This window comes from Panthera tigris, chromosome B2, assembly GCF_018350195.1.
Source record: "Panthera tigris isolate Pti1 chromosome B2, P.tigris_Pti1_mat1.1, whole genome shotgun sequence".
In the NCBI taxonomy this organism is placed as follows: Eukaryota; Metazoa; Chordata; class Mammalia; order Carnivora; family Felidae; genus Panthera; species Panthera tigris.
In genome coordinates, this window is record NC_056664.1 from 47,034,855 (window position 1) to 47,058,764 (window position 23,910).

The 23,910-nt window shown below is 37.6% G+C and overlaps 1 protein-coding gene across 2 annotated transcripts; it reads right to left on the minus strand.

Moving 5' to 3' along the window:
* Nucleotides 1-686: 686 nt before the first annotated feature.
* On the minus strand, nt 687-22,266 carry RHAG (Rh associated glycoprotein). 2 transcript variants are annotated; one of them, XM_042985298.1, is made up of 11 exons: nt 22,074-22,134; nt 15,822-15,920; nt 13,523-13,706; nt 12,774-12,924; nt 10,605-10,752; nt 10,334-10,500; nt 8,700-8,837; nt 7,985-8,106; nt 3,576-3,649; nt 3,104-3,177; nt 687-1,341 (listed from the first exon to the last, which is right to left on the minus strand). In XM_042985298.1, exons 3-11 carry the CDS (start codon nt 13,684-13,686, stop codon nt 1,309-1,311), a joined length of 1,071 nt encoding a protein of 356 aa, XP_042841232.1. In that variant the 5' UTR covers nt 13,687-13,706; nt 15,822-15,920; nt 22,074-22,134; the 3' UTR covers nt 687-1,308. The 2 variants fall into 2 exon arrangements, with proteins under 2 accessions (XP_042841232.1, XP_007095566.1); XM_007095504.3 differs by lacking the exon at nt 15,822-15,920 and having other exon boundaries at nt 22,074-22,266.
* Nucleotides 22,267-23,910: the final 1,644 nt, after the last annotated feature.

A 23,910-nucleotide genomic window follows, 5' to 3' on the forward strand; every position in this document is an offset into this window, starting at 1 on the left:
TCCTCCCCTCTGAGTTTTGCCTTTTGATCAGCAGGAAATGAGGGGGTCTCTGGACATTGGGTAGTGAAGATGATTCCTTGTAATGATCAGGAAGAGTGGAGATAGTGGACTTTATAACGTAAGCACACTTAAAAAACCCATGTGAAAGAGACTTGGATGTACATTTTGAAAAAGTCACCTAAAATATTTAGGATCTATAAATAAACTGTACGATTTGTCCCGTGGAATAAAATATTAATTAATTCACTGTTACTTGTAAGTTTTAAGTTCTAGTACCTAGTAACTGAGGTTTTGTTAATTATGCCAGGGGCTTATTTCCTCCCTGATACTAAGACACATTTTGAGAAGATTCCAGGACTCCAGAAATAGAAGGAAAATCTTAAAAAGCCTATAAAGAAAAATGGTTTTATATGACTATGTAAGTTACCTTTTCTAAAACTTAGTTCTTTAAAAACTACCCTATAATGTGAGACATTAACTTGATTATTTTATAGTAAATATATAGTAATAATTTATTTGAATTGAATATGAATTAAATATGAGGAGAGTGTGTGTGCGTGTGTGTGTGCTTGTTACTAAAATGAATTCCAAACACCAAAGAAAGGAGAGCCAAAGACAATGTTTTAATTTATAATAAAATAACATTTAATTTATTGGAATTTTATACAAAATAGACTTTGGTCAGATAGCATTTGAGCTCTTGTTGCAAATAGTAAACATGCAAAAGGAATTTAGGACAAGAATTCAAGCAAAGACATAACATTACTAACTAGACTATTTTTAAATCAAGAAAGCACCATCAAAACAATTATATTCTTGCTTTACACAATACTTTTCTTTCATATCTCTTATATAGATTTATTATATATTATATTATTGGCTTCAGTTTTACAATTTTGGGATTGAAGACATAGTATGCATATTAAGAATCTTACATAATCAGAGTGTGTTGATTTCTTTGTAAATTTACCTCTATTGGAAAAAAATATATACAAGAGTATACATGGAATTTCACCCTATACCATCCCACTGGCAGAAGTAGTCTGGGAGTCCTAAAGAGAATCCATTTGAACATCTGTTTCATAAGCCACATCCTTCCAACTAAACAATCATTGAGTATCAAGAGATAGCACCAGTCTGTGTGAAGAATTTTTACAGTGGACATTTGGGGCTCAGGACCTATCCATTCTGTTCAATTTTCTCGTTGGATGCTGCCTTTTAAAAAATTTAAACACGATTCTAGATAATGGAAAAGGAAGCTGGGGCACAGGAGGTGTTTAGTCTTTAGGTTCCGGATGGTTGTGTTTGTCACATGTGCTGATGATTGTCTTGTTTGCTGACCTTGAGGACATTTAAAGAAAACAAGGTTAGGGCACTAATTTCTTTCACTTTGGGCTCTCAGAGGTTAGTACTGAAACAGAGGTATATTCTGTAATTATTATCTAAGCTTACAAAGAATTGGGGATAAAAATTGTTTGCATTGGGGAAAAATAAAAGAACAAAAACATTTATCCCACTCACCCTGACTGCATTCTTTTTCCCAAACCTGTTATCCCTGAAAGTCCCACTGAATACATCAAAATATCTATCACTCTTCAGCTTTGCAGGAAATAATTTGGGGGAAATGTGAATGGAGTAATGAGTAGACACTGGAGGATAGAAGGGGGCTGATGTTTTGTTATTTGTAAATCCTCTCATGAGATTCTTTGACCTTCCATATTCTATCTGCTTTTGACCACTCTTATATATGGTATAGAATCTAATGCCACTGTTCAGGATTCATATTATTTTTATGAGTAGCTTTTTATTGCTCTCAGAGGAGCAAAGAATATTGGCCAACTATATTCTGTCTTTTCTTCATGTCCTTTCTGCTTTGGAAAAGACCATAACTTCTGATTTTATCTGCCTGGACACATTGTCTCAACTTCTCTCTATAAATAGGCAGTTTATCCAATTTTATCAAAAGGATGCCAGACAGACATTTAGGCTTCTGTTGAACAAAACGTTCACTAATATAGTCATCACTTACATCCTTAATTAGAACACTGTAGCAGGGAGCAAGACAGCTTTCCTAGATTTGATTCCTGAATTCCATGAGAAAGAAATCAAGAAGCAAAGTCTAAATTTGGTTGATTCTTCCTAAGAGCAGCATTTTGGGAGTCTCAAAAATCCTACTATTAAAGATTTTCAGGCAATTTAACCAATAGTGGAAACCAAAACTCATCTTCCTGGTATCTTATTCAAAATATCAACTTTTGTAAAGAAAAAAGTAAGAAATGTAAACCCCACCATAGTTTTCATTAAACCGTTGGGATAAACTTCAGTTATCCAGGGGCGCCTGGGTGGCTCAGTCTGTTAGGGGTCTGACTTCGGCTCAGGTCATGATCTCGCAGTCAGTGAGTTCGAGCCCTGTGTCGGGCTCTGTGCTGACAGCTCAGAGCCTGGAGCCTGTTTCAGATTCTGTGTCTCCCTCTCTCTCTGACCCTCCCCCGTTCATGCTCTCTCTCTGTCTCAAAAATAAACAGTAAACAAAAAATTTAAAAAAACAAACAAACTTCAGTTATCCAATCATTGGATCATCACATTTAGGAATAAAAACTTGTGTGTGTAAGTCTTCCTAAGAGGGTAAATTCTTGATTTCTTAAAAACAGGTTCCACAATTAAATAATGAAGAAACAACATGAATTTTTTTTTTAAGTTATATTAAATCTGGTTGACTTCTTTGTTTGGTAAATGAGACTTCTGCCCAATGTGGAACTTGGACTCACAACCCCTTGATCAAGGGTCACATGCCCTATCCATTGAGGCAGCACGTAACTATGGGAAGGTGAGGGCAGTTAGGGAGAGGGGAAGAGAAGAAAAGGAAACAAACCATAAAAGACTCTTAAGGATAAAGAACAAACTAAGGGTTTTTGCAGGAAGGTGGGTGGGAAATGGGCTAGATGGGTGATGGGCATTAAGGAGAGCACTTGTGATGAGCACTGGGTGTTGTATGTAAGTGATGAATCACTGAATTCTGCTTCTGAAACCAATATTGTACTGTGTGTTAACTACCTCAAGTTTAAATTAAAAAAAAAAAAAAGAAAAGAACACTGTTCAGTACCTCCCAATAAACAGAATCATCAAAGAAGTTCCTCTCAGATGGTTGTCCACGGACAATGAACTTGAGAATTAAACCTGTGAGAAGAGGGAGAAAAAAAGTCACATTAGGATGCTGAAGAGGAAAACCTATTTGCATAGGTAATAAAAATAGTGAGATAAGGGGCACCTGGCTGGCTCTACCTATCAGTAGAGACTCTGAGTCTCAGGATTGTAAGTTTGAGCCCCAGGCTGGGTGTAAAGATTACTGAAAAAAATAAAATCTTAAATGATATATATATATATATATATATATATATATATATATATATATATATATATATTTCTAGTTATACAATCATCCCCTTGAGCTTATATGATTCACGATTACTTTACTGTCAGAGTTTAGAACATTTTCAAATTTACCACTCGATATGTTTATTATCTATTATGCAGACAGAATGAGGTACATGGGAGTGTTTTCTTTTCATCTTAACCTGTGATCAGCCCTCCAACAACTGCCGTTCCGATAGAAGAACCTAGAGCAGCTGCCTGCATGGCCATGGTAGACCTAGGAAGACAAAAGAAAAGAAGAATGTTGTTTTCCAGGCTACCAACTAGCAAATCTCATTTCCTGAGGGAATGGATGCTAGCCATCTTCAGGCCAGAGGGCAGCATTACACCAGCAAACAAATGTTTGTTACAATTTTTTATTTCCTATTTTCATTTTCTTTGAAATTCTTGAGCAATGTTAAAAAGTCCTTATAAGCACATAAGAAAAATTACCTTTCCCTTTAGGAGGGATGAAAAGATCTAACTTAGAAAGAGTTTAATATTTTCTAAAAATATAGTACCAGGTTTTGATCCTCAATCCAATTCATTCAACAAATATTTATTGAGTACTCACTCTGTGCCACATTCTCTTTTAGGCACTGAGGATGGAATAATGTACAACATGAGTTTCCATCTTTCCCCACCCCATCCCAACAGAAACAATTGTAATTAAATTTTAAAAATCAATAATCAGGGGCTCCTGGGTGGCTCAGTGGGTTAAGATCTAACTCTTGGTTTCAGCTCAGGTAATGATCTCATGGTTGGTGAGTTGGAATCCCTCACTGGGCTCAGTACTGACATCAAGGAGCCTGCTTAGGATTCTCTCTTTCCTTCTATCTCTGTGCTTCCCCTTTTCTTTCTCTCTTTCTCTCTTTCTCTCTCCCTCCCTCCCTCAAAATAAATAAACTAAAAAAAAATTTTGAAAAAAATCAATAAAATCAGAAAAGTTAATTTTAGCATATATCATAGAGACAACTCATTGAATACAGTAAAAAAAAAAACACAAAAAACTCTGTAAGTCATCTTAGATGTAGTTACCTTAAAATAAAATTAGTAAAAAAAAATACCTCATAATTTTTGGGAATGGAAGAATGTAATAAAAAGCTATTGAAGTGCATAAGGTTGTTATATGAGTGACAAAAGGACTAGGAGTGTGAATACCCTTTTATCACAGTACCTCACAGTTATCAGGCAATTCATAAATAGCTGTTGAAGGACTGAATGAGTGTTTATGGGAAAGTAAACATTTGGAAAATGAGAGTATCTTGGTGTTTCATCATTATCCAAAGGACAGAAGGCACTAAACTCAGATTTCGTTTTTTCTCTTCACTTGAAGTGTTTAAATTTTTTCTACTATATAAAAAAAAAATGACCATTGTAAAAATATGAGACCATTGTAAAAACATGAGAAACCATTAATCCAGAAAATGAAGAAAAAAATTTAATTTCCCTCAAACCTTAGTCACAATAAAAATGTAAAATATAAACATATATTTTTACAAAATGCAATCATGTTGTAATATTGATTTTCCCAGGACACTTGGGCTGCTCAGTCTATTAAGTATCCAACTCTGGATTTCAGCTCAGGTCATGATTTCACAATTCATGGAATCAAGCCCCATGTTGGGCTCCCTTCTGACATCAGTGAGCCTGCTTGGGATTCTTCTCTCCCTCTCACTCTGCCCCTTCCCTGCTCACATGTGTGTGTGAATGCTCTCTCTCTCTCTCAAAATAAATAAATAAACTTAAAAAAAAAATAAAACTGATTTTGCCATTAAATCTTCAGTGCCCTTTGATGTCAGTAAATGTAGACCTGGATCATAATTTCAATTGCTACCAATTACTACACTGTAAAAATGTACTGTAATTATAGCTCTATAGTTTAGATACTTGGGTTGTTTCCAATGTTTCATATTTTTACAAATGCCATGAGATCACATCCTCTTATGAAATGCTTATGAATTTGTCCAATAATTTCCCTAAAATAATTAGAAATGAAATTATTAGTAAAATGAAATTATTAGTAAAAATTTATATACTTCTTAAGGGCTTTTCCAAATAGAAAAATGCATAATTAAAATCCCCATTATTCTACTGTAGCCACCATTCAGTATCATCATTCATTTAATCTTTCACTTTGTAACTGAAAAATTAGTAACTTGTGTTAATTTGCATTTCTTTGATTACTAGTGAGGTTGAATATTTAATATATATTTATTCATTTGATTTTTTTCTTTTGTAAACTGCCTGTTAATTTTATCAGAACTTGCCAAAATCTTTTCCAAGGTATTAAAAAATATTTTTTGATGAAAAGATTTCCAAGATTACATGGGCTTGGAAAATAAACATTAAGAGCATTATTAGAATTAGGCTGCCATAATGTACGCAGATGTCCCTTAAGAATACTTACTTCTGGGACACCTGGGTGGCTCAGTTGGCTAAGCATCCGACTTCAGCTCAGGTCATGATCTCACAGTTCGTGAGTTCGAGCCCCACACCAGGCTCTGTGCTGACAGCATGGACCCTGGAGACTGCTGTGGATTCTGTGTCTCCCTTTCTCTCTGCCCTTACCTCACTCATGCTTGGTCTCTCTCTCTCTCTCTCTCTCTCCCTCTCTCAAAAGTAAATAAACATTAAGAATACTTACTTCTTATTCAATGCTTACCAAGAAACCTGATTTGCATTTTAATATTCTGAATAGAAACATCTGAGTAAATAGTCTTGGGTCTTGGCCAAAATATTTTGTCTGGTGTGTGAGATGTATGTGAATTTCACCCAGGAAAGATGTATGTGGATTTCACCCATGTGAATAGACCTTCCAAGGCTCATCATCCAACCCCTCTGCTTTCCCCTCTCCCCCCACCACCAAATCTCCCTGAGTACGTTGAGAAGTGGTTGCCAAACCTGAATACCGAAGCACTAGACTCTCAACCATGGAACCTTCCCCAAATTTGGCCATCCAGCAAGACCCAGCCTGTGAGAGCCAGATAGTCTTGTTTTATTACATCCATGGAACTGGTACAAGCATGATGCTCAAGAATTCCTTTATGTCTAATCATGAGTGACATCTTAAGAGTGTTTGCAGTGTTTACACACTAGAGCATTTAGGAGTTGAGCTCATGGACTCATGCGTTTATTGTGTTTGATTTGCATTAAAATATGTTCGCATTTAGTCTCCACAGATGTTAGGTCCTGGAGAGAACTGCAAAAAAATATGGATAATTCTGGGGTTGTTCTCCAAATTTTCAAAAGGGGCAAAAAAAGAAAACAAACAGAAGAAAGGGGTCAACTATACACATGAAAGTAGAAGCAAATTTCTGTTGAGTAGTAAATGTGATTAAACTAATTTTTCAAATATTTATCATTACTGGTCTCAACAGAGTTGAATTTTAATCTGTTAAAATTAAAGAAATTTTTCTTTTCAAATTATTCAGCTCTAGTCAGGAGTCACTTTGATACATTTTCAAACATATTCACCTTATCTTCATGCTTTCAATTGGCTTTAAAAATTGAGCATTTTGATTCTTCCTTACTTAATCTCTGAGTGATCTGGACTGTGTGATCTTCCTACCTGTTTTGCATCGATAACATTCATATCAAACTGTTCCAATCTTGTTGCCTAAAAGTGACAACTGATGGCTTATGACATCACTTTTACTGTCTTGGATTTGACTGATAATTGTTCTTCCTCCAGCCATTTAAATCCTATGCCCCTTTTGGGAAGAATCTAGGTCTGTTTAGAGTTGAAGAGATCTTAGAGACTAAATACTATGATTCTCTCATTTTATAGAAGAGGAAATTGAGAACCACAGAGGCTGAGTGAGTTGTAAGGCCCCATAATTAGTCAATAGCAAAGCCTGAGCCATATGCCAGTCTTCCTGATTCTCCAGATCCAGCTGCTTTCTACATTATGTGAATTCATTCTTCTATGTGTTGATTATATGAAATGGCAGCTCAGCTCATCACAGATGCCCCCTCCTTCATTTTGGTGAGAGCAACTAAAAGAGCAAGCCTACTGTATTCTGACTGTGATTATCAAATTGCCAAATATGCTAGAAGACACTTGCCTATGGTAGAAAAATTTAAAATAACACCGTTAAGTAAAAACAACCAACCAACCAACCAACCAACCAATGTTAATAACATTAAGTTAAGACCATCTTCCCTTACAATTCTATTCTCTCAATTGTGTCTCTTTTGCTTCAGTAAGGACAATACTTACGAACTGTGGACTGGATTGGTAAAGTAAAAGCTGTCTCATTACCAGATTCCTCCAAGAGTGAGATAAAACATCAGACCTGGAAAACCTGGGTGGCTCAGTCAGTTAATTGTCTGACTCTTGATTTTGGCTCAGGTCATGATCTCATGGTTCGTGAAGTCAAGTCCCAAGTCAGGCTCTGCACTGACAGCACAGAGTCTGCTTGGGATTCTCTCTCTTCCTCTGTCTGTCTCTCTCTCTGCCCTCCCCTTGCTCACTCTCTCTTTCAAAATAAACAGATAACCAAAACCAAAAGCAAAAAAAAAAAAAAAATCATCAACCTCAGGGTGCAGGAAAACCCATTCTTTAACTCACGTCTTAGATGCTCCCAAGGCTATCGCCACAATGCTTGCGAGGCCTCCTACCACACCAGGTAAGCCATGCAGGTTATGAACACCACATGTATCATGGATCCTCAGTTTAGTGGTAAAAAATGGCTAAAATTGTAAAAAGAGGAAGTTTTGTTATTTTGTTAGACATACAGAGTTTTATAACTGAAGGCAGTGACAAGGCAGGAAAATGTTACTATAGCCCAGTTTGCCATCCGTATCTAAATCCCACTTAAGTCAAAGAGTCTGAATACATTGGTGGCAAAACTACTCATGTCAGTTTTTAGTAGATGGATTTGAAGTGAGTGATTTCAACTCTTCCTCCTTCTTACCTACTGATATCCAAAATCCCCTTCAAAGGACACAGAGTCCTTCATTATGCAAAAACAAACAAACGTCATCAACAACAAAAACTTGAATGGAACTGCCCTGAGGAAAGTAACACAAGTACTTAACATTCAGTTCACACTAATTTATAAATAATTGATATCAAATTCTTTCCTGGTACACAGAAGAAGTCAGAGGACAGCAGAAACCATTGTACACTGAAATGTGAGTGGTATTTCTGACAGGAAGGGAAATGACCCTGAAATAAGGAGAGAGGCTGATGAAAGGAATTTTCCCAGCTTTTCTCTATTGGTGGGATGTCAGAAGATGATGGTTCAGATCAAAGTCTGACTAAGAGCACTTGTCATACTTACAGTCAGGAACTTGAACCCAAGCACAGAGACAATTCCTGCAATGCTCCCAATGATCATAGAACCATACGGGTGGATCTTCATGTCCGCACAGGTGCCCACAGCAACTCCTCCAGCAAGGGTTGCGTTCTGAATGTGAACCTGCATGGAGCACAGACACACGAATGGAGTGCGCTGAACGAAGGAGACTTCAGAAGGAATGAAGGAATGTATCCAGGGTTGGATGGACTCCACGGCACATTCTTCAGTTCAAAGGGCTATGGATTCTTTTCTAACAATAGGGTTCTTTGTAATTACAGAAGGCCTTTCTTCCAAGCAGCTGTTTGATATCTTTCTTGCTGGGGTTCCTTGGTAGTGCCTGAGTGATCTGGTTAGTGAGACAAGTTTGGGGAGGGACTTGAGGAAAAACAAAAGAGGTTGTAGTGGGAGGCTTGGGAGTGTAGTGCAATTATTCTAGCAGTGTTATATCTATTTATTCAGTTTGGGGGATGCATCTGTGGTTGTCATGAACCAAAAGAGGTCTGTGGTTGCTGTGTGCTTTGCGGAGTCCATGATATTCCAACACTCAAGGAATATAGAGACACCAAAATGTGCACATTGTACGTGAAAGACAACAGCTTTCACACGTGTCACCGTGCTGAGAACCTTTAAATATGGTGGAAAGAGTGACCAATTTCCTTTTACCAGAATTCATCAGAAAGATTATCTTCTCACTGATCTGCCTAAGGAGGAAAGTTCATCAGTGTTTTAAAAGAGCAGGACTGGGCTGTGTGTGTGTGTTTTTTTTCTTTTCTTTTGTTTTTAATTTTCTTTCATTAAACAATTTGTACAGCATTGAAATCCATGTCCTTGGCTATGTCTGAAGAAATTACAATATCCTTTTCTTCCCTGAGGCTGGAAAAGAAGAGCCGTTGATGTGCAGATTACTCCTTGACTGACATTTCTCTAGCTCACAGGTCAAAAACTCAAGAGACCAACTTGGGAGGATCTTAAAAAATGTTTTGTTTTGAAGTAATTTTAGACTCATGTAGTAGTTGCAAAAGTACTGCAGTTTCCATATATCCCTCACCCAGTTTCCCCTAATGTTAACATCTTACATAATCATGAAACCAGGAAATTAGCATTGATAGAGTACTATTAAAAGTCTTATTTGAATTTCACCAATATTCCCATTAGTGTCCTTTTCCTTTTCCAGGGTCCTACTCAGGATCCTACCTTGTCATTAGTTGTTGTTCCTTTGAGAGGGACATTTGCAGCTTAGGAAAACAGAATCAACTTGCACCCTCCTCCTCCCTCATTCTCTTTTTCTACTTTTGGCAAGTCCTGTTTCTAAGGAAAATTTTCTAAGACCTTGGAGACAGTCAACTCTATCATTAAAGAAATATGTCTCAAATCTTTGATTTTTGCATGACTATATTCCCTAATAGACTGTCAGTTCCTTGAGGACAGTCTTTTTGATTTGCCACAACACAAATTTGATGAAGAAACAAATGCGTGTTCTTTTCAAAATATTCTGCAAGGTTTGCCGTGTTGTGATTTCCTGCGGCGGCCCAGCAGCGATGCAGACATGACCTGCGCATCCGAGCGATCGTCAACATCACTTAGCGAAACTTCCATGGTGGTTAATCTGCCCTTACCATATCAAGCCTGCCTCTCTTTTCAACAAGGCTGGAAAATGCATAGGCTGTGAGCACACAGGCGACAAGAGAGAAGTATGTATTTACGATGGCCATGTACTGTTTCTCTCCAGTTTCAGCGATGACTGAATTAAAGCTGGGCCAAAACATCCACAGGAAAAGAGTCCCTGCCGGAAACCACAAAAAGGGACATTAATTCTGGAAATGGAAGACAGTCGCAGGGAGGCAGTTTGCCTTGGGAACTGAATCAGGCGAGTCCACCTCTACTCACCAATCATGGCAAACAGATCTGAGTGGTACGCAGACTTCTCCATCTCGTGCCCCTTTCTCAAGCTTGGCTGATACAGGATGCCTGCTACCGCCAAGCCAAAGTATGCCCCAAAAGCATGGATGGTCATTGATGCTCCGATGTCAGAGGCCTGAGGACCAAAACATGCACGTTATTAGAGGTGAGATTGAGTCTCACTTTGGGAGGAAAGTCAATGAAAGGACTGCTTCATTGGTTAAACAATAATTAAAAAAAATTAAAAGAAAATATAAGTCAAAGAAAGGAGGATAAAACAGGATAATGAAATTTAAAAAAAATACAGGCTTTGGAGACACGCAGAACTGACTTTCAATCCTAGGTCAGGTACTTCCTTGCGATGTGGCTTTAGACAAATTACCATATTTCTCTGGATCTCTGCTTCTGTAAAGTGGGAAATATTACCCAGCTAATATAGCTATGGTGAGACTTAGTGAGACCACGTTTGTAAAGTGGTAGGTCTTTGTGGACACTCCATTCATTTTAGGTTACTTCTCCAGGTTAGGGAATTCTTAGTGAAATAACTATGCACTGCACTTGTTTCAAAAAAAAAACAGAAGGTTTTTGCATTCATTTGACATTACAGTTAAAGCTCATTTCATTGCAATTCAAAGACTTAAAGCTTTAAAAAAGCCTGAGTCTTTCCCATATGTTTTCACTCTGTTATATGATGACATGAAAGCCAGATAAGGTCCAAGATTCACTTGAAACGATCTATTTAGTTCCCTCTTGAGGACACTGTATGAATTTGACCAAGTTTTCTACATTCTCCTGTTCCTAGAGGGAAAGTTTAGAGTGCCAAACCTGCTGCTTAGCTCTTATTATACTTATTAAGTACAATTAAGGTAGGAAAATGATACACATTTATTAATTTATGTAAGACTTCCATAGTTGATAAACTCCTATGTACCTTTTAGGTCCGGTTTAACTGTCACTTCCTCAGAGAGGTCTTCCTTGATTCCACTATCTAAATTAGGTCTTCCAGTTATGTTCTCTCATAGCCCCCTCTACTTATTTTTCATAGCATGTATTGCAATTTATAATAATATTTGTGTATATGTGTATGTGTGTATGCACGTGCCTATAGGTGAGTGGGTCTTGCATGATTATCTATTTGATGTCTGTCTCTCTCACTGGACTGTAAACTCTATAAAGACAGGGACCTTCACTGTTTTTTCTGTCATCACAATCACATGACACCTGGAAAGTTGTCAAAAATATTTTCTGTTGAGAGGGGAGTTGGATGGGGGGGATGGGTTAAATAACTGATGGGGATTAAGAAGAGCATTTGTTGATGAGCACCAGGTGTTGTACAGAAGTGTTGAATCACTATATTGTATACCTGGAACTAAAATTATACTATATGTTAAACAACTGGAGTTTTGTTTTGTTTTGTTTTGTTTTGTGGTTTTTGTTGTTGTTGTTTTTATTTTAGGGAGAGAGAGAGAGAGCATGAGCAGGGGAGGGAGCAGAGGGAGGAAAAGAGACAGAGAATCCTAAACAGGTTCCATGCGCAGTGCAAAGCCTGACACAGGGCTTGATTCCATGACCTGAGTCAAAATCAAGAGTCAGACGCTCAACCAACTGAGCCACCTTAACTAACTGGAATTTAAATAAAAATTAAAAAAATTATTTGCTGTTGAATTAAATGTTCAGTACTGGAGAGTGCCCAGAAGTATTCTATTGACTGTTCTTAGGGGGAATCAATGAGCTTTTAAAGGTAGGGGAAAAATTTAGGCTTTAACAAAAGTCTTAGGAAGGGCAAGGTCACGTAGTTGTTGAAATATAAATAGGAATTGATCATTGATAGGAAATATAATGTAATAAATAGAGTTGTGGAGTTAGAAAAATCTGGGTTTAAATCCATATTTGGGACGGTTTTTCAGTATCTGTGATGATTAGTTGTAATTTGTAACAACTAATAATACCAAGGTTATAGTGTGGCGGTGACAGTGAAATGAGGCAATGTTGATGAGACTCCTGGTTTATGATAGGCACTTGAATAAGTGATGGGTGTAATTATACTTGCTGTGCTATCATGCTCACTGATGTTTGTCCCTATGTAGAGTGGACATCCATTAGGTGTAACCAGAACTGATGTCCAAAGCTAGTAAGTATAAATCCTCTAATCCTTACCTCAAATATCTCACCAACCAGATATTCATTGCCAACAAAGGCAGCAATTTCTAGTATTGTCATGGCCAGCATTTGGGTTGGACTTATTTTTCCCAGGACAGCTCCAAAAGAAATCAAGACTGTGGCTGTACTGAGGTCTCCATTTATCATGCTAAGGGAAAAAAGGAAAGAATACATTGAAGAATAAGGCACACCCAACATAAAACTGAGAGTTGGGATTTACTATAGCACCATTTTATCCAGAGTGCAAGCCCTGCTCCCCTACTGCTCCCCATCAGGCACTCCTCCCAGGCACCCTTTCACACACTCCACTTTCCATCTTCCATGCTCTCTAGCTTCTCCAGTGTTTCCTTTATTTTGACCTACCTGTTCTTGATCTCACTGAGGTTTTCCTTTATTTTTGTTGATCTGATAAATGAATTACTTTCTACAGTGTTTACCTTTCAAAATGTAAATATAGAAAAGTAGCTAATGGAGTATTTTTGCCCCCTGTAGCTGAGATGGAAGGAATAATGTTTTTATGAAAGGGGATTTCTCTTATCTTTAAAGTCAAACTGGAGAAGATATAGACACGAATGTATGACCCTGCTCAGTACAGCAAGGTGTTGATTCACATCCTAGGATCCCAATATTCTTCTCTTGTCTAAGGGGGACAATGTGCCAGCTGGTTCAGAGGCTTACTGACAAGAGACTAAGCAGAGAAACAATTGCTCTGAAAACACAATGGTTGAAAAATAAGGGATGCTCACTTTTTGATTCCAATGTGAATTTTCTGTCCATGGTTGTGCACGATCCCCCACATAAAAGTGCCCCATTGGAGGCCCAAAGCAGCAATGAGTAGATTGATGCCCACACTACTGAAGCCATAATTTTTCAGGAAGGTCATGAGGAAGCCAAACCCAACAAATATCATTACATGTACATCTTGAAACACTGCAAAAAAAAAAAAAGAAAAAAAAAGTAGCGGAAAAAAACTCTGCGTTAAGGGAGAACTAAGAAAATGTTACATCATGAAATACCCCATTTATTAAATTTTACATCCTTTATGTAAAACACTGCAAAGAGACAGCATTAACTGGGCAGCCAAAGGCTGGGTCTCAGTGCCAGCTTGGCTCCTTACCAATCATGAGACCTTGGGTAACTATTCAAGTTTTTCTTGGAATACTATGTGCTCTCTTACCCGTGTGCCTTTCATCCTCTCCCTGAAGAGTTTTCCATTCCTTTCTACCTGAGGAAAACTTTGCACAGAACAATGCAAACATCACCCCCTCTTGCAGACCTTCCTAGTACTCCCAGGGAAAACTAATATTTCCTCTTCCACACAGCATTCTGTACATACTTCAACTTTAACATTTGCCACACTGTGTTAGCATATATTTGGCATGCATCACCCTGTAAGAGTTCCTTGATGAGGTGTTTATCTCCTGCACCAGATTTTGAGTTTCTTGACTGAAGGGATTAGAACATATTCATTTTTTGCTCTCCAGGATTTGGCATAAAAATCTGCCTATAAGATAAGAGGCAATAATGACTAAATGAATGAGCTTCAGTCTCCAATGATCAAATCTGTATAATAGTACCAGATTATTGTTGAAGTCCAGTATGATAATGTCTTTGTTAGCACTTTCTAAGCCAAAGCAAAAAAAAAAAAATGCTGTATCCTCTCGAGGAGCAAATACTTTACTTAGTGTTTGGAAATGTAAGCTAAGGTCCCCCAGTTCTATTACATGATTGTGTGACCTTGGGAAAGTCACTTACTCTCTTTGAGCTTCAGTATTTTCATCTGCAATACTGAAAAGGCCCTGTTTCACAGAGGAACTCTGTGTGAGATAACCTGTGTGGGAAGGAGTGTGCAGTAGAGCACTATATAAATAAAACATAGGATCAAAAACAAATAAAACATATGATCAAATATGAGATAGTGGAAACATAGGCTTTTCCCTCAAGAAAGGGATAGCTTCATTAGTGAGACATGCATTTGGTTGAATCCCATGAAATGGAAAATTTTGCATTAAAATTATCAATGAAAATGATTAAATAATTGGCAATTTCTTGTGGTTCAACTAATGGATACACAAAGCAAACTGAGGTCAAATTGGGCACAAATATAAAAACAGAGAGACAAAAAGAAAACATGTAAATGTTGGATTAATATTAATCATTGTGGCCAGGGGTTTAAGTGAAAATAGGCATGAGAGAGGACATTCCTAAGAAATGTATCTCAGAGGAAACTGATGTTAGAATCCAATTAATTCGTCTGAAGGGTGGGCTTAAAATTTGAATCCAGGCCTGACTCCACCAATTCCTCTCTGCATTGAGCACTGTAGGGATTAACAGGAAAGTAATGAAGGCAGAGTGTTGGCCTCCCAGGCTCTCAGAGACATGTTACTACCCTTTGGCTCTTTCTACCTCTGTCCTACCATTAGGCTCAGGAGACAGTGTGTTTGAGGTTGGGAGACGATGGCACTCAGGTTTGTCTGCTGTAGGAGATGCTGTGATACGCTGCCCAGATACCTCCTTTAGAAATGGATAACTTATTTTTCCATTTCCCTGGATGTAGGGAGTCCTGCTACATGAGAGTCTTAAGCTCTCAATTCTCTCCGGAAAATATTCTTGTCAAGGTCACAGCCTTTTCCTGGGGTAGCCTGCACCAGAGAGAAGAATGCTGTGCAGTCCTAGTTGGATAAGGCAGATTGATGACTATTTCACCTATGCCAGTGTTTTGGCTGACCACCCTCATCTCATATATACCCAGACAACTTTGGTATTGGGGCTTTACAAGACCTGTTGATGGACAGTGGTCAACTAACATGAACCTGTTTGGTTTTTGAAGTATTAAGTGACCATATCTATTAACTGTGTGCTCAGATGGTTTTTTTCCCCTCAAAGCTTATTCTTGCTTTTCGCCACAAGGGGGCTTAAGAACCTCATCTATTATTTAAGTTGCTATAGAGAGCTCACAAAGTTGTGAAAACTCTTGACAGATCATGATTCTGTATAAATAGTATGGATAAGAAAGAGCTATAAACAATTAGGATTATGTATTACCTTTTATCCTGCTCTAAGATTTTGTGGGTGGGGACTGGAGGGAGGGCCATGAGATTAGTTCTATGTTGTAAGAAGGCCATCAAAGGAATAAAGTATTCTCTGTAGAAGAAAAGGAGATTGAACTTTTGTAAAGTCTTCCAACAGGTTTTAAGAATTGCCAAGACTTGTCTGAATCACATATTCTCAGTAGAGTGTGATTTTTGTCTCCCCAGTAAATGTGACAATGTCTGATGTTTTTGTTCTGTTTTACATCCACCTTTATCTTGTGTTAGGATATCTTGCAAGCTCTGATAACTCAACATGTTTAAAATACAACCGATGATTCCAACTCACTTTCTACCACCACTAGCACCAAATGAATGAATCAGATCCCTCCTTTCCTTCTATTTCCTACATATGGCTGTTGCCTCGAATGTCCTTTCCATCCCAAACCCAACACTTCTTTACCTGACAAACTTCTATACACACTTCAAGAACCAGATCGTCTGCTATAACATGGCGCATACCCTCCCTTATTTTATTTTCTTTGCTTATGTGTTTGTTTTGTTATTCTATGTGCTCGCATGCCATTTATTCAAATAGAGTATTGAGCAAGCACTGCCAATAAGGCACTCTTTCAAGAGAAAGTGAATCCAAGTGTGAAGGCAGTAATCATGATGTGGCTAACAGACCCCAGCAGAAAGTCTGGCACCTGTACCTTTTCAGGAAATGCCTCAGATAAGCAGGAATAAATGGATCACTGGTAAGGACCATTGAGAATTTGTCTGACTGGGACCATCAGGACCTTATTCAGAAAAATTGTTTTTCTCGATCAAGTGGTGAAAGTTGTTCAGCTGGCCAATTAGAACTGGTGGCTTTCTTGTTTTGTTTTGTTTTTTAACGGTTAAGGGCTGGCATGGTGTTTGCCAGGCATGTAACTTTTTTTGCTCTTCTAGAGTTCCAGTCCTTGGAACCACTGGGATTATATTCTGAACTCATCTTTTCTGAGAAGAAGGTATCCTTAGGGTGGCATCTTTACTCCCCACCTCCCAAATATTTTAATTTCACATATTTCAAATATTTAGAAAAATAGTACAATGAACATCTATGTACTATTCACCTAGATTTATCAGTTGTTCCTATTTTCTATATTTTTTCTCTCTCTCTCTCATCAGATATATATATATATATATATATATATATATATATATATATATATATATATATATATTTTTTTTTTTTTTTTTTTTTTTCCTAAGCCATTTGAAAGTAGGATGACATTTTGCCCCCAACCTCTTTAGAATGAGTTTCCTAAATAACCATAACACCATCCTCACATCCAAGAAATATGACATCAATACAATAATATTATCTAATACAGTATCTATATTCAAATTTCCCCAACTGTACCCAAATTGTTCTTTTATAGGATTTTTAACTCATTATCCATTCAACTGTCATTCATTTTTTTTGTTTGTTTGTTTGTCATGTGTCTTTATTTTTCTTTAATTTTGATCGGTTCTCCCACATGCTTTTTATTGGTGGTGTTGTTCTGTCTTTTACATAGAATGTCCCACAATTTGGATTTGTTTGACTGTTTCGCCATAATTAGAATGAGACTAAATATTCTGGGAAGAATATTCTACAGATAGTGCTGTGTACTTCCCATTGTACCACACCTGGTGGTGCATAAATTTTGTCCTATTATTGGTGATGGTAAATTTGACCACGTGGTTAAGACTGTTCTGCCAGATCTCTTCACCATAAATGTACCTTATGCCCTGTAAAGGATAAGTAGTCTGTGGGGCAATTCTTTCAAATGTGTGTTCTCCAGTAACTTTACATAATGGTTCTTGCATTCCTTGAAGAGTCTTGCTGGAATCAATTACTACATTTTTAATTTTAAAATTATAATTTTCTATATCTATTATTCCTTTTGTATTAATTAGTTGGCATTCTTTTGTGAGGAAGAGTTTCCTCTTTCTCCCCCTACCTGCTTTGGGGAATATTTCTATGGGTTCATTGGCTCCTTTATCTTTATTTCAATGAGTTACTATTACCATCTGATTATTATTTTTAACTCTCTGTTTATCCTCAACTTGTCTAGTTGGTGCTGCTTCAAACAGGATCCTGTGTTCTTTTGGCATCCTCCCATTAGCTGTTACACCCTTGGCTTACCTTGTCTTTCTTCACCCTGACCTTGAACCAACAATTTCTCCAGTGCACCTCTGAGTGGGGAATGGTATATAACTACTAGGGTTTGGGTTTTATTTGTGCCCATCGCTTCCAGTCCTTTCCAGTACACAAAAACTATTCAATCAAAGGCAACACATAGGGTTCTACTGGAGGCTGATATCTTACTGTTAGGTTACAAACTACAGACAGTATGTTAATTCAGGAATAGTAACAATTCCAGGTAACACTTAGAGTAACAGCAAGCAATTCTTTAGGAATCATTTACACTGCACAAATTAGTTACTCTTTGCCTATAACATATCAAGATTTGCTGAATCTTTTGGTAATAAATGAACTGAATAGTATCTGAGTAAATATAGAAACAAATTCTTAAATGTAGATTTTTAAAAATATATCATTGTACTTAATCCATTACTGGTATTGAAATTCATAAAATAATGTCTAGTGCTGTGTACATCCTTTGTTAGTTTACCTATATCTTCAGTGGTTCCCAAAGCGTGATCTGCAGACATCTGGGGGTTTTGGAGACACTTTTAGGGAATCTGAGAGGTGAAAACTATTTTCATGATAATTATACAGTGTAATTTGCTTTTTTGTGTGTGTGTGTGTGCTAATATTTCCAGAGAAGGTGAAATAAATATATGTAAAACTACAGGCACTTTAGTCTGGGTGAAAGCAGTGGCATCAAAGTGTGCTGGTTGTCGTGGTATTCTTTTTTATTTTTTTTAAAAAAATTTAATGTTTATTTGTTTTTGATAGACAAAGAGAGACAGAGCATGAGTGGGACAGAGAGAGAGGGAGACACAGAATCTGAAGCAGCCTCCAGGCTCTGAGCTGTCAGCACAGAGCCTGATGTGGGGCTTGAACTCATGAACTCTGAGATCATGACCTGAGCTGAAGTCAGACTCTAACTGACTGAGCTACCCAGGCACCCCTTCTCATTGTATTCTTTTTTTTTTTCAATATATGAAATTTATTGTCAAATTGGTTTCCATACAACACCCAGTGCTCATCCCAAAAGGTGCCCTCCTCAATACTCATCACCCACCTCATGGTGTTCTTAATGACCACTCACTTGCAGGAAAAAAAGTAGGTTTCTTTCTTTCTTTCTTTCTCTTTCTTTCTTTCTTTCTTTCTTTCTTTCTTTCTTTCTTAAGAGAGAGAGAGTGTGTGCAAGTAGGGGAGCAAGGAAGAGGGGGAGAGAGGGAGAGGGAAAGAGAGAGACAGAATCCTAAGCAGGCCATACACTCAGTGGAGCCTGACAGAGGTGGGGGCGGGGGGGTGGAGGACTTGACCCCGACCCTGGCATCATGACCTGAGGTGAAATCAAGAATCAGATGCTCAACTGACTGAGCCACACAGGCACCCCAAAAATGCAGGTTTTAATTACGAATTCTTTTATGAAGCAGCAAAAATTATCAATTTCACTACTGAACTCCTTCTACGTGTCCTTTTCCTATTCTGTAGGAGAGTGTGCTGAAATGCAATTGTACATAAAGCGCTGCTGAGACATGTGGTCATCTCAGGAAAATGGCACTTTTGTTATTGTTTGAGTACCAACTGAATGAGCAATTTTTTTTTGTGGAACTCTATTTTTACTTGAAATAAAGACTGACATAAACTATGGTTTTTCAGACAGGTATTGACATCGTCTAAAAAATGAGGGGAGGCTGTCCTTTCAGTGAAAAGAATCGACAGTATTTGTTGCCAGGAATACATTTTGACTTAAAAAAAATTAGAATTTCAGAGTTTGTGTCTGCCACTATGAACTTATCAGCTTCCTGATGTTCTCAAGGGTTTTCTGGTGAGACTGTTGGTGATATTAACAAGTATCCTCTTCTGTTATTATATGATGGAATATGTCCATGTTTGGAATATTTGCATAACTGTGAATCAGTATTTTTCAAATGATTGATGCACACTGTAACAAGATCTCACCTTGGTAAAAGCTCTACTGAAAGTGCAAGAGAGGGGCACCTGGGTGGCTCAGTCGGTTAAGGTTAAGCGTCTGACTTCAGCTCAGGTCATGATCTCAGAGTTCGTGAGTTTAAGCCCCTCTTCGGGCTCTGTGCTGACAGCTCAGAGCGTGGAGCCTGTTTCAGATTCTGTGTCTCCCTCTCTCTGCCTCTCCCCCACTCATGCTGTGTCTCTCTCTGTCTCTCAAAACAAAAAAAAAATTACAAAAAAAAAAAAGTGCAAGAGAGACCAATGGATTTTAATGTAACAGAGTACAAAATGATCATGGACATGGCTTTAATGTCCCATAGATATTAAAGATGTGTGTCTGCAGAATCTCTAATAAAATGTTGACAGGCCTCAAAGGGCCTTCTCCTTAAACTCTCCTGTTCTCTGCTCTGTCTATATGTTAACAAGGATTAGCAGACAGTCACAGTAGAACTTCACTCCTTGTCAAATTATTTGCTTCAGCAGTGTGACCAATACCTTGCCAGGAGCCATGAAGGCCAAAAAATCATAGAGTGTAGCTTGTTTCTCAAATGAGTGTCTATGGAGTCATTCAGGACATGAAACATGATATTCAGATGTGCCACAGACTTCCGTGGCTGTGCCTTGGGATGGGCTGTGTGACACCATGTATTGCCCCACTATGCAGAAAAGCATAGCAGGATGCAAGCGATGAATAAACTCATATCTAATTGACTTTACTTAAAATATAAATTAATATTCTGCTTCACCTATTTGTGAAAAACTCATAACTTTTGCCACACTGCATCTGAGAACTGTTGTAACACACGTTGAGTTCCTCATGCAGAAGCAGAGCCTTCCCCATACTGGAATCCCCCCACTTGGTGCAATTCATACAGTACAAGGCAGGTACCCCCAAGGGTCTGACTTGAACATTTCTTAATAAGTGAATGTTAAATAATCTTCTCTCTAATGACTTACGCTGTCACCTAAGTTTTGTGTGAGTCAATTTGAAATGTAGGGAAAAATGTAGAAAATGTAGAACAAAAAATATGTATGTATAACCATAATCATGTAGCTTTTAGGGCTATTCCACAAAATATTTTATCCGGCGGTAATATGGCTGAGTCATTTAGCAGTGGTAGGTCATGATGTCTGCATGAGAACACTCCCTGTTATATAAACTTCCTCAAAAAATGTAGCAATGAGGGAATGAATGTCATATGGTCTTTAAAAAGCTTAGATATATGCTATAGAACCTTAATACGCATTGCTACTATTTTAAACATTTAATAAATTAATAAATTTAATCATTAATAAATTAATAAAAAATTTATGTGTGCCTTATTAAAAAAATACAATGTATATAATAGGGATATATTATCACCTCCCTGCCTGGTTAATGATGTAATGAATATGCCTGGCTCATAATAGGCAGTCAGTTAACAGTAGTTATTAACGTTATATTAACTATTTCATAGCCTTCCCCGTCAAACTTGAAACTATATACCTTCTTTTCATCAGCTACCATTCCGGAGGAAGGATTCTGCTTTTAAAATATGTTAGGTGCTCACACTTTCTTCCCATTGCTAAGGAACAAATTACTTTCCTTTTAGAGCATTATAAAACCCAGAGTACATCCATTTACTTCCTATACCATTGATAATACCACTTCTTATACCTTAGGGCCCCCACATGAAATCCATGTTCCCTTCTCAATACTTCACTTTGTTTCTACTCTCTCCTTGAAAATTACTTTTGACTCTGTTGTTGTGTTGTTTTTTTGTGGGGTGGTGGGTGATATTTTTATACCTTACAAAACTAGGGATCAATTTAAGGGAAAGTTAATGTCATTTAGCAGATGTAGTTAACACAAAAGATTGACCAATTATTTTAATTTTTGCCTTCTTGTGCTGATATTTTAATAGACTCAGATTCTATCCAAACACATTAACTACAGAGACCATTGCCATGGACCAGATACCTCAGCACAAACTTATAATAATACCCTCAGCACTCATAAGTATCATAAATTGAGTTCCAATGTGGCACTCAAGTGGTTACAGAATTCAGAGTTCACATTCTAAGTCCCCCAAATGGGTTCACATTCTAAAAACCCCAAAATGTATAATAAGAAGTAGATTGCCTACTCACGAGAATGTAACTCAAGAAATCTGTCCACTTTTGTTGAGTTGGTGGTGTTAGGTTGCTGGAGATTGATCTGCTCCGTTTCATACTCGACAAAGTATCCAAATAAAATAATCATGGCAACCTCCAAGACGATGGCCACCATAGGGAATTTGAGCTTCATGTTTGTGGAAAAGGACAGAGGCACACTGAGGGCTTCACAGGCTGTGGGAGGTTGATAAGACTGCTCTCTGTGTGGAATCAGGCTGCCTGTTCAACTCACTCCAATGACGTTGCAAGAAAAAAAATGGGCAAGACTGATGAAAACACCCCCACTTCTTGGGGAGAATTATGGTCTGTAATCAGATTATTCTGAATGCTAGTTTGAATAACATACAATGTAGATTGGAAGAAGCCAGGTGAAGGAAATGATCTATTGCACAGAAGTGTCTAGAATCTTATTTACTTCTTCAGTGCTTATTGTATGGCAGGCACTGAGCTAGGCTCTGTAGGAGACATAGGACTAAAAGAATATAGAATGGGTCTATTAACTTCCAGAAATATAAGCAAATGATTGTATAAAAACAGATAGGTAATATAATAGTGGTTATAAAAGTATTAGGGAACATACATAAGGCAGCAATTTATTTGGTCTTGGGCTAAGAACACTAGCACATAAAATGATATTGATGAGGACATTAAAAAATAAATAGGCTTGGGGCACGTGGGTGGTTCGGTTGAGCGTCCGACTTTGGCTCAGGTCAGGCTCTCGCAGTTTGTGAATTCGAGCCCCACGTCGGGCTCTGTGCTGACAGCTCAGAGCCTGGAGCCTGTTTCAGATTCTGCGTCTCCCTCTCTCTGCCCCTCCCCCGCTCATGCTCTGTCTCTCTCTGTCTCTCAAAAATGAATAAACGTTTTAAAAATTAAAAAAAAAATAGGCTTTATTAATAATACAGATAGAAGGATTAGCATAGATGCCAAGGAATTAAAAAATACCATGATAGTTCTTGACTCTATCCTGAAATTGTTCTTGTAGCAGTATCGAGAACTTTGAGAACTTAGGGCTAGCAGTAAAATAAAATTCCTTTGGTGAGTCCCATTGTCAAAAGATTCTATTCAGAATATAAGTGCAAATGACTGCTAGGCCAAATTGTATGTCACAACAAATGTTTACAAAAGAAAGCAGCAAGTTTATTTTTTGTTTTGTTTTTGTTTTTCTGCTCTGTTTGTCTACAAGAGAACATGAGATATTAGGACTAAGTGATTTTGACATTTTATAAATCTACAATCCAAAGATTTGGGAAGTGGCCATGTCCATTGTTCCTTATAGGCTGGTACAGCAGGAGTGGGTTCACATACTTAGCTATGGGAATACATGTGTCTATTCCACACTTCGATTTCTGGTTTTAGAGAGGCCCGAAGAGCATTCATGAGAACTCAAGCAAATCATTAATGCAAAGTATTTATGTTGATAAACTATACACCAGGTTGTAAAAAAACAAGTAACAAAGTATAAATTGTGAGAAGAGCTAAACAATACCATAAAGCAATGTGGCTTTAAACTATTTAAAAATGATAATATAGTAGCTATATTGGAGTATTGGCCATTGAGGAGTTCAGATCTGTTGCCCGTCTTCTGAACCTTTGCACTGAAATAAGCTGAATCACATACAATCTGGGAAAATAGTTATTTTTTTCTTTTAGCTCTTTGCTCAAACTGCTCTAAATGGAACATCCTTTTCACATATTTTTCCCCCATACCTCGCACTTATCAGCCTTCAGTTCTCAGATAAAAAGTTACCTTCTCAACAAAGCCTTCCTCAATCTCCCATTTGAGCCCAGTAGATCTCATTAAATTGTGATC

Excerpts from the sequence above, each read along its gene's own strand:
- RHAG (XM_007095504.3), bottom strand. The coding sequence starts at position 22,230 with ATGAAGCTCAAATTCCCTATGGTGGCCATCGTCTTGGAGGTTGCCATG. Across the intron at positions 13,707-22,073 it reads ATTTCTTGAGTTACATTCTC|TGTTTCAAGATGTACATGTA; the intron begins GTGAGTAGGCAA and ends TTTTTTTTGCAG. Across the intron at positions 8,838-10,333 it reads AGAGAGGCAGGCTTGATATG|GTTCACATTCAGAACGCAAC; the intron begins GTAAGGGCAGAT and ends TGCTCCATGCAG.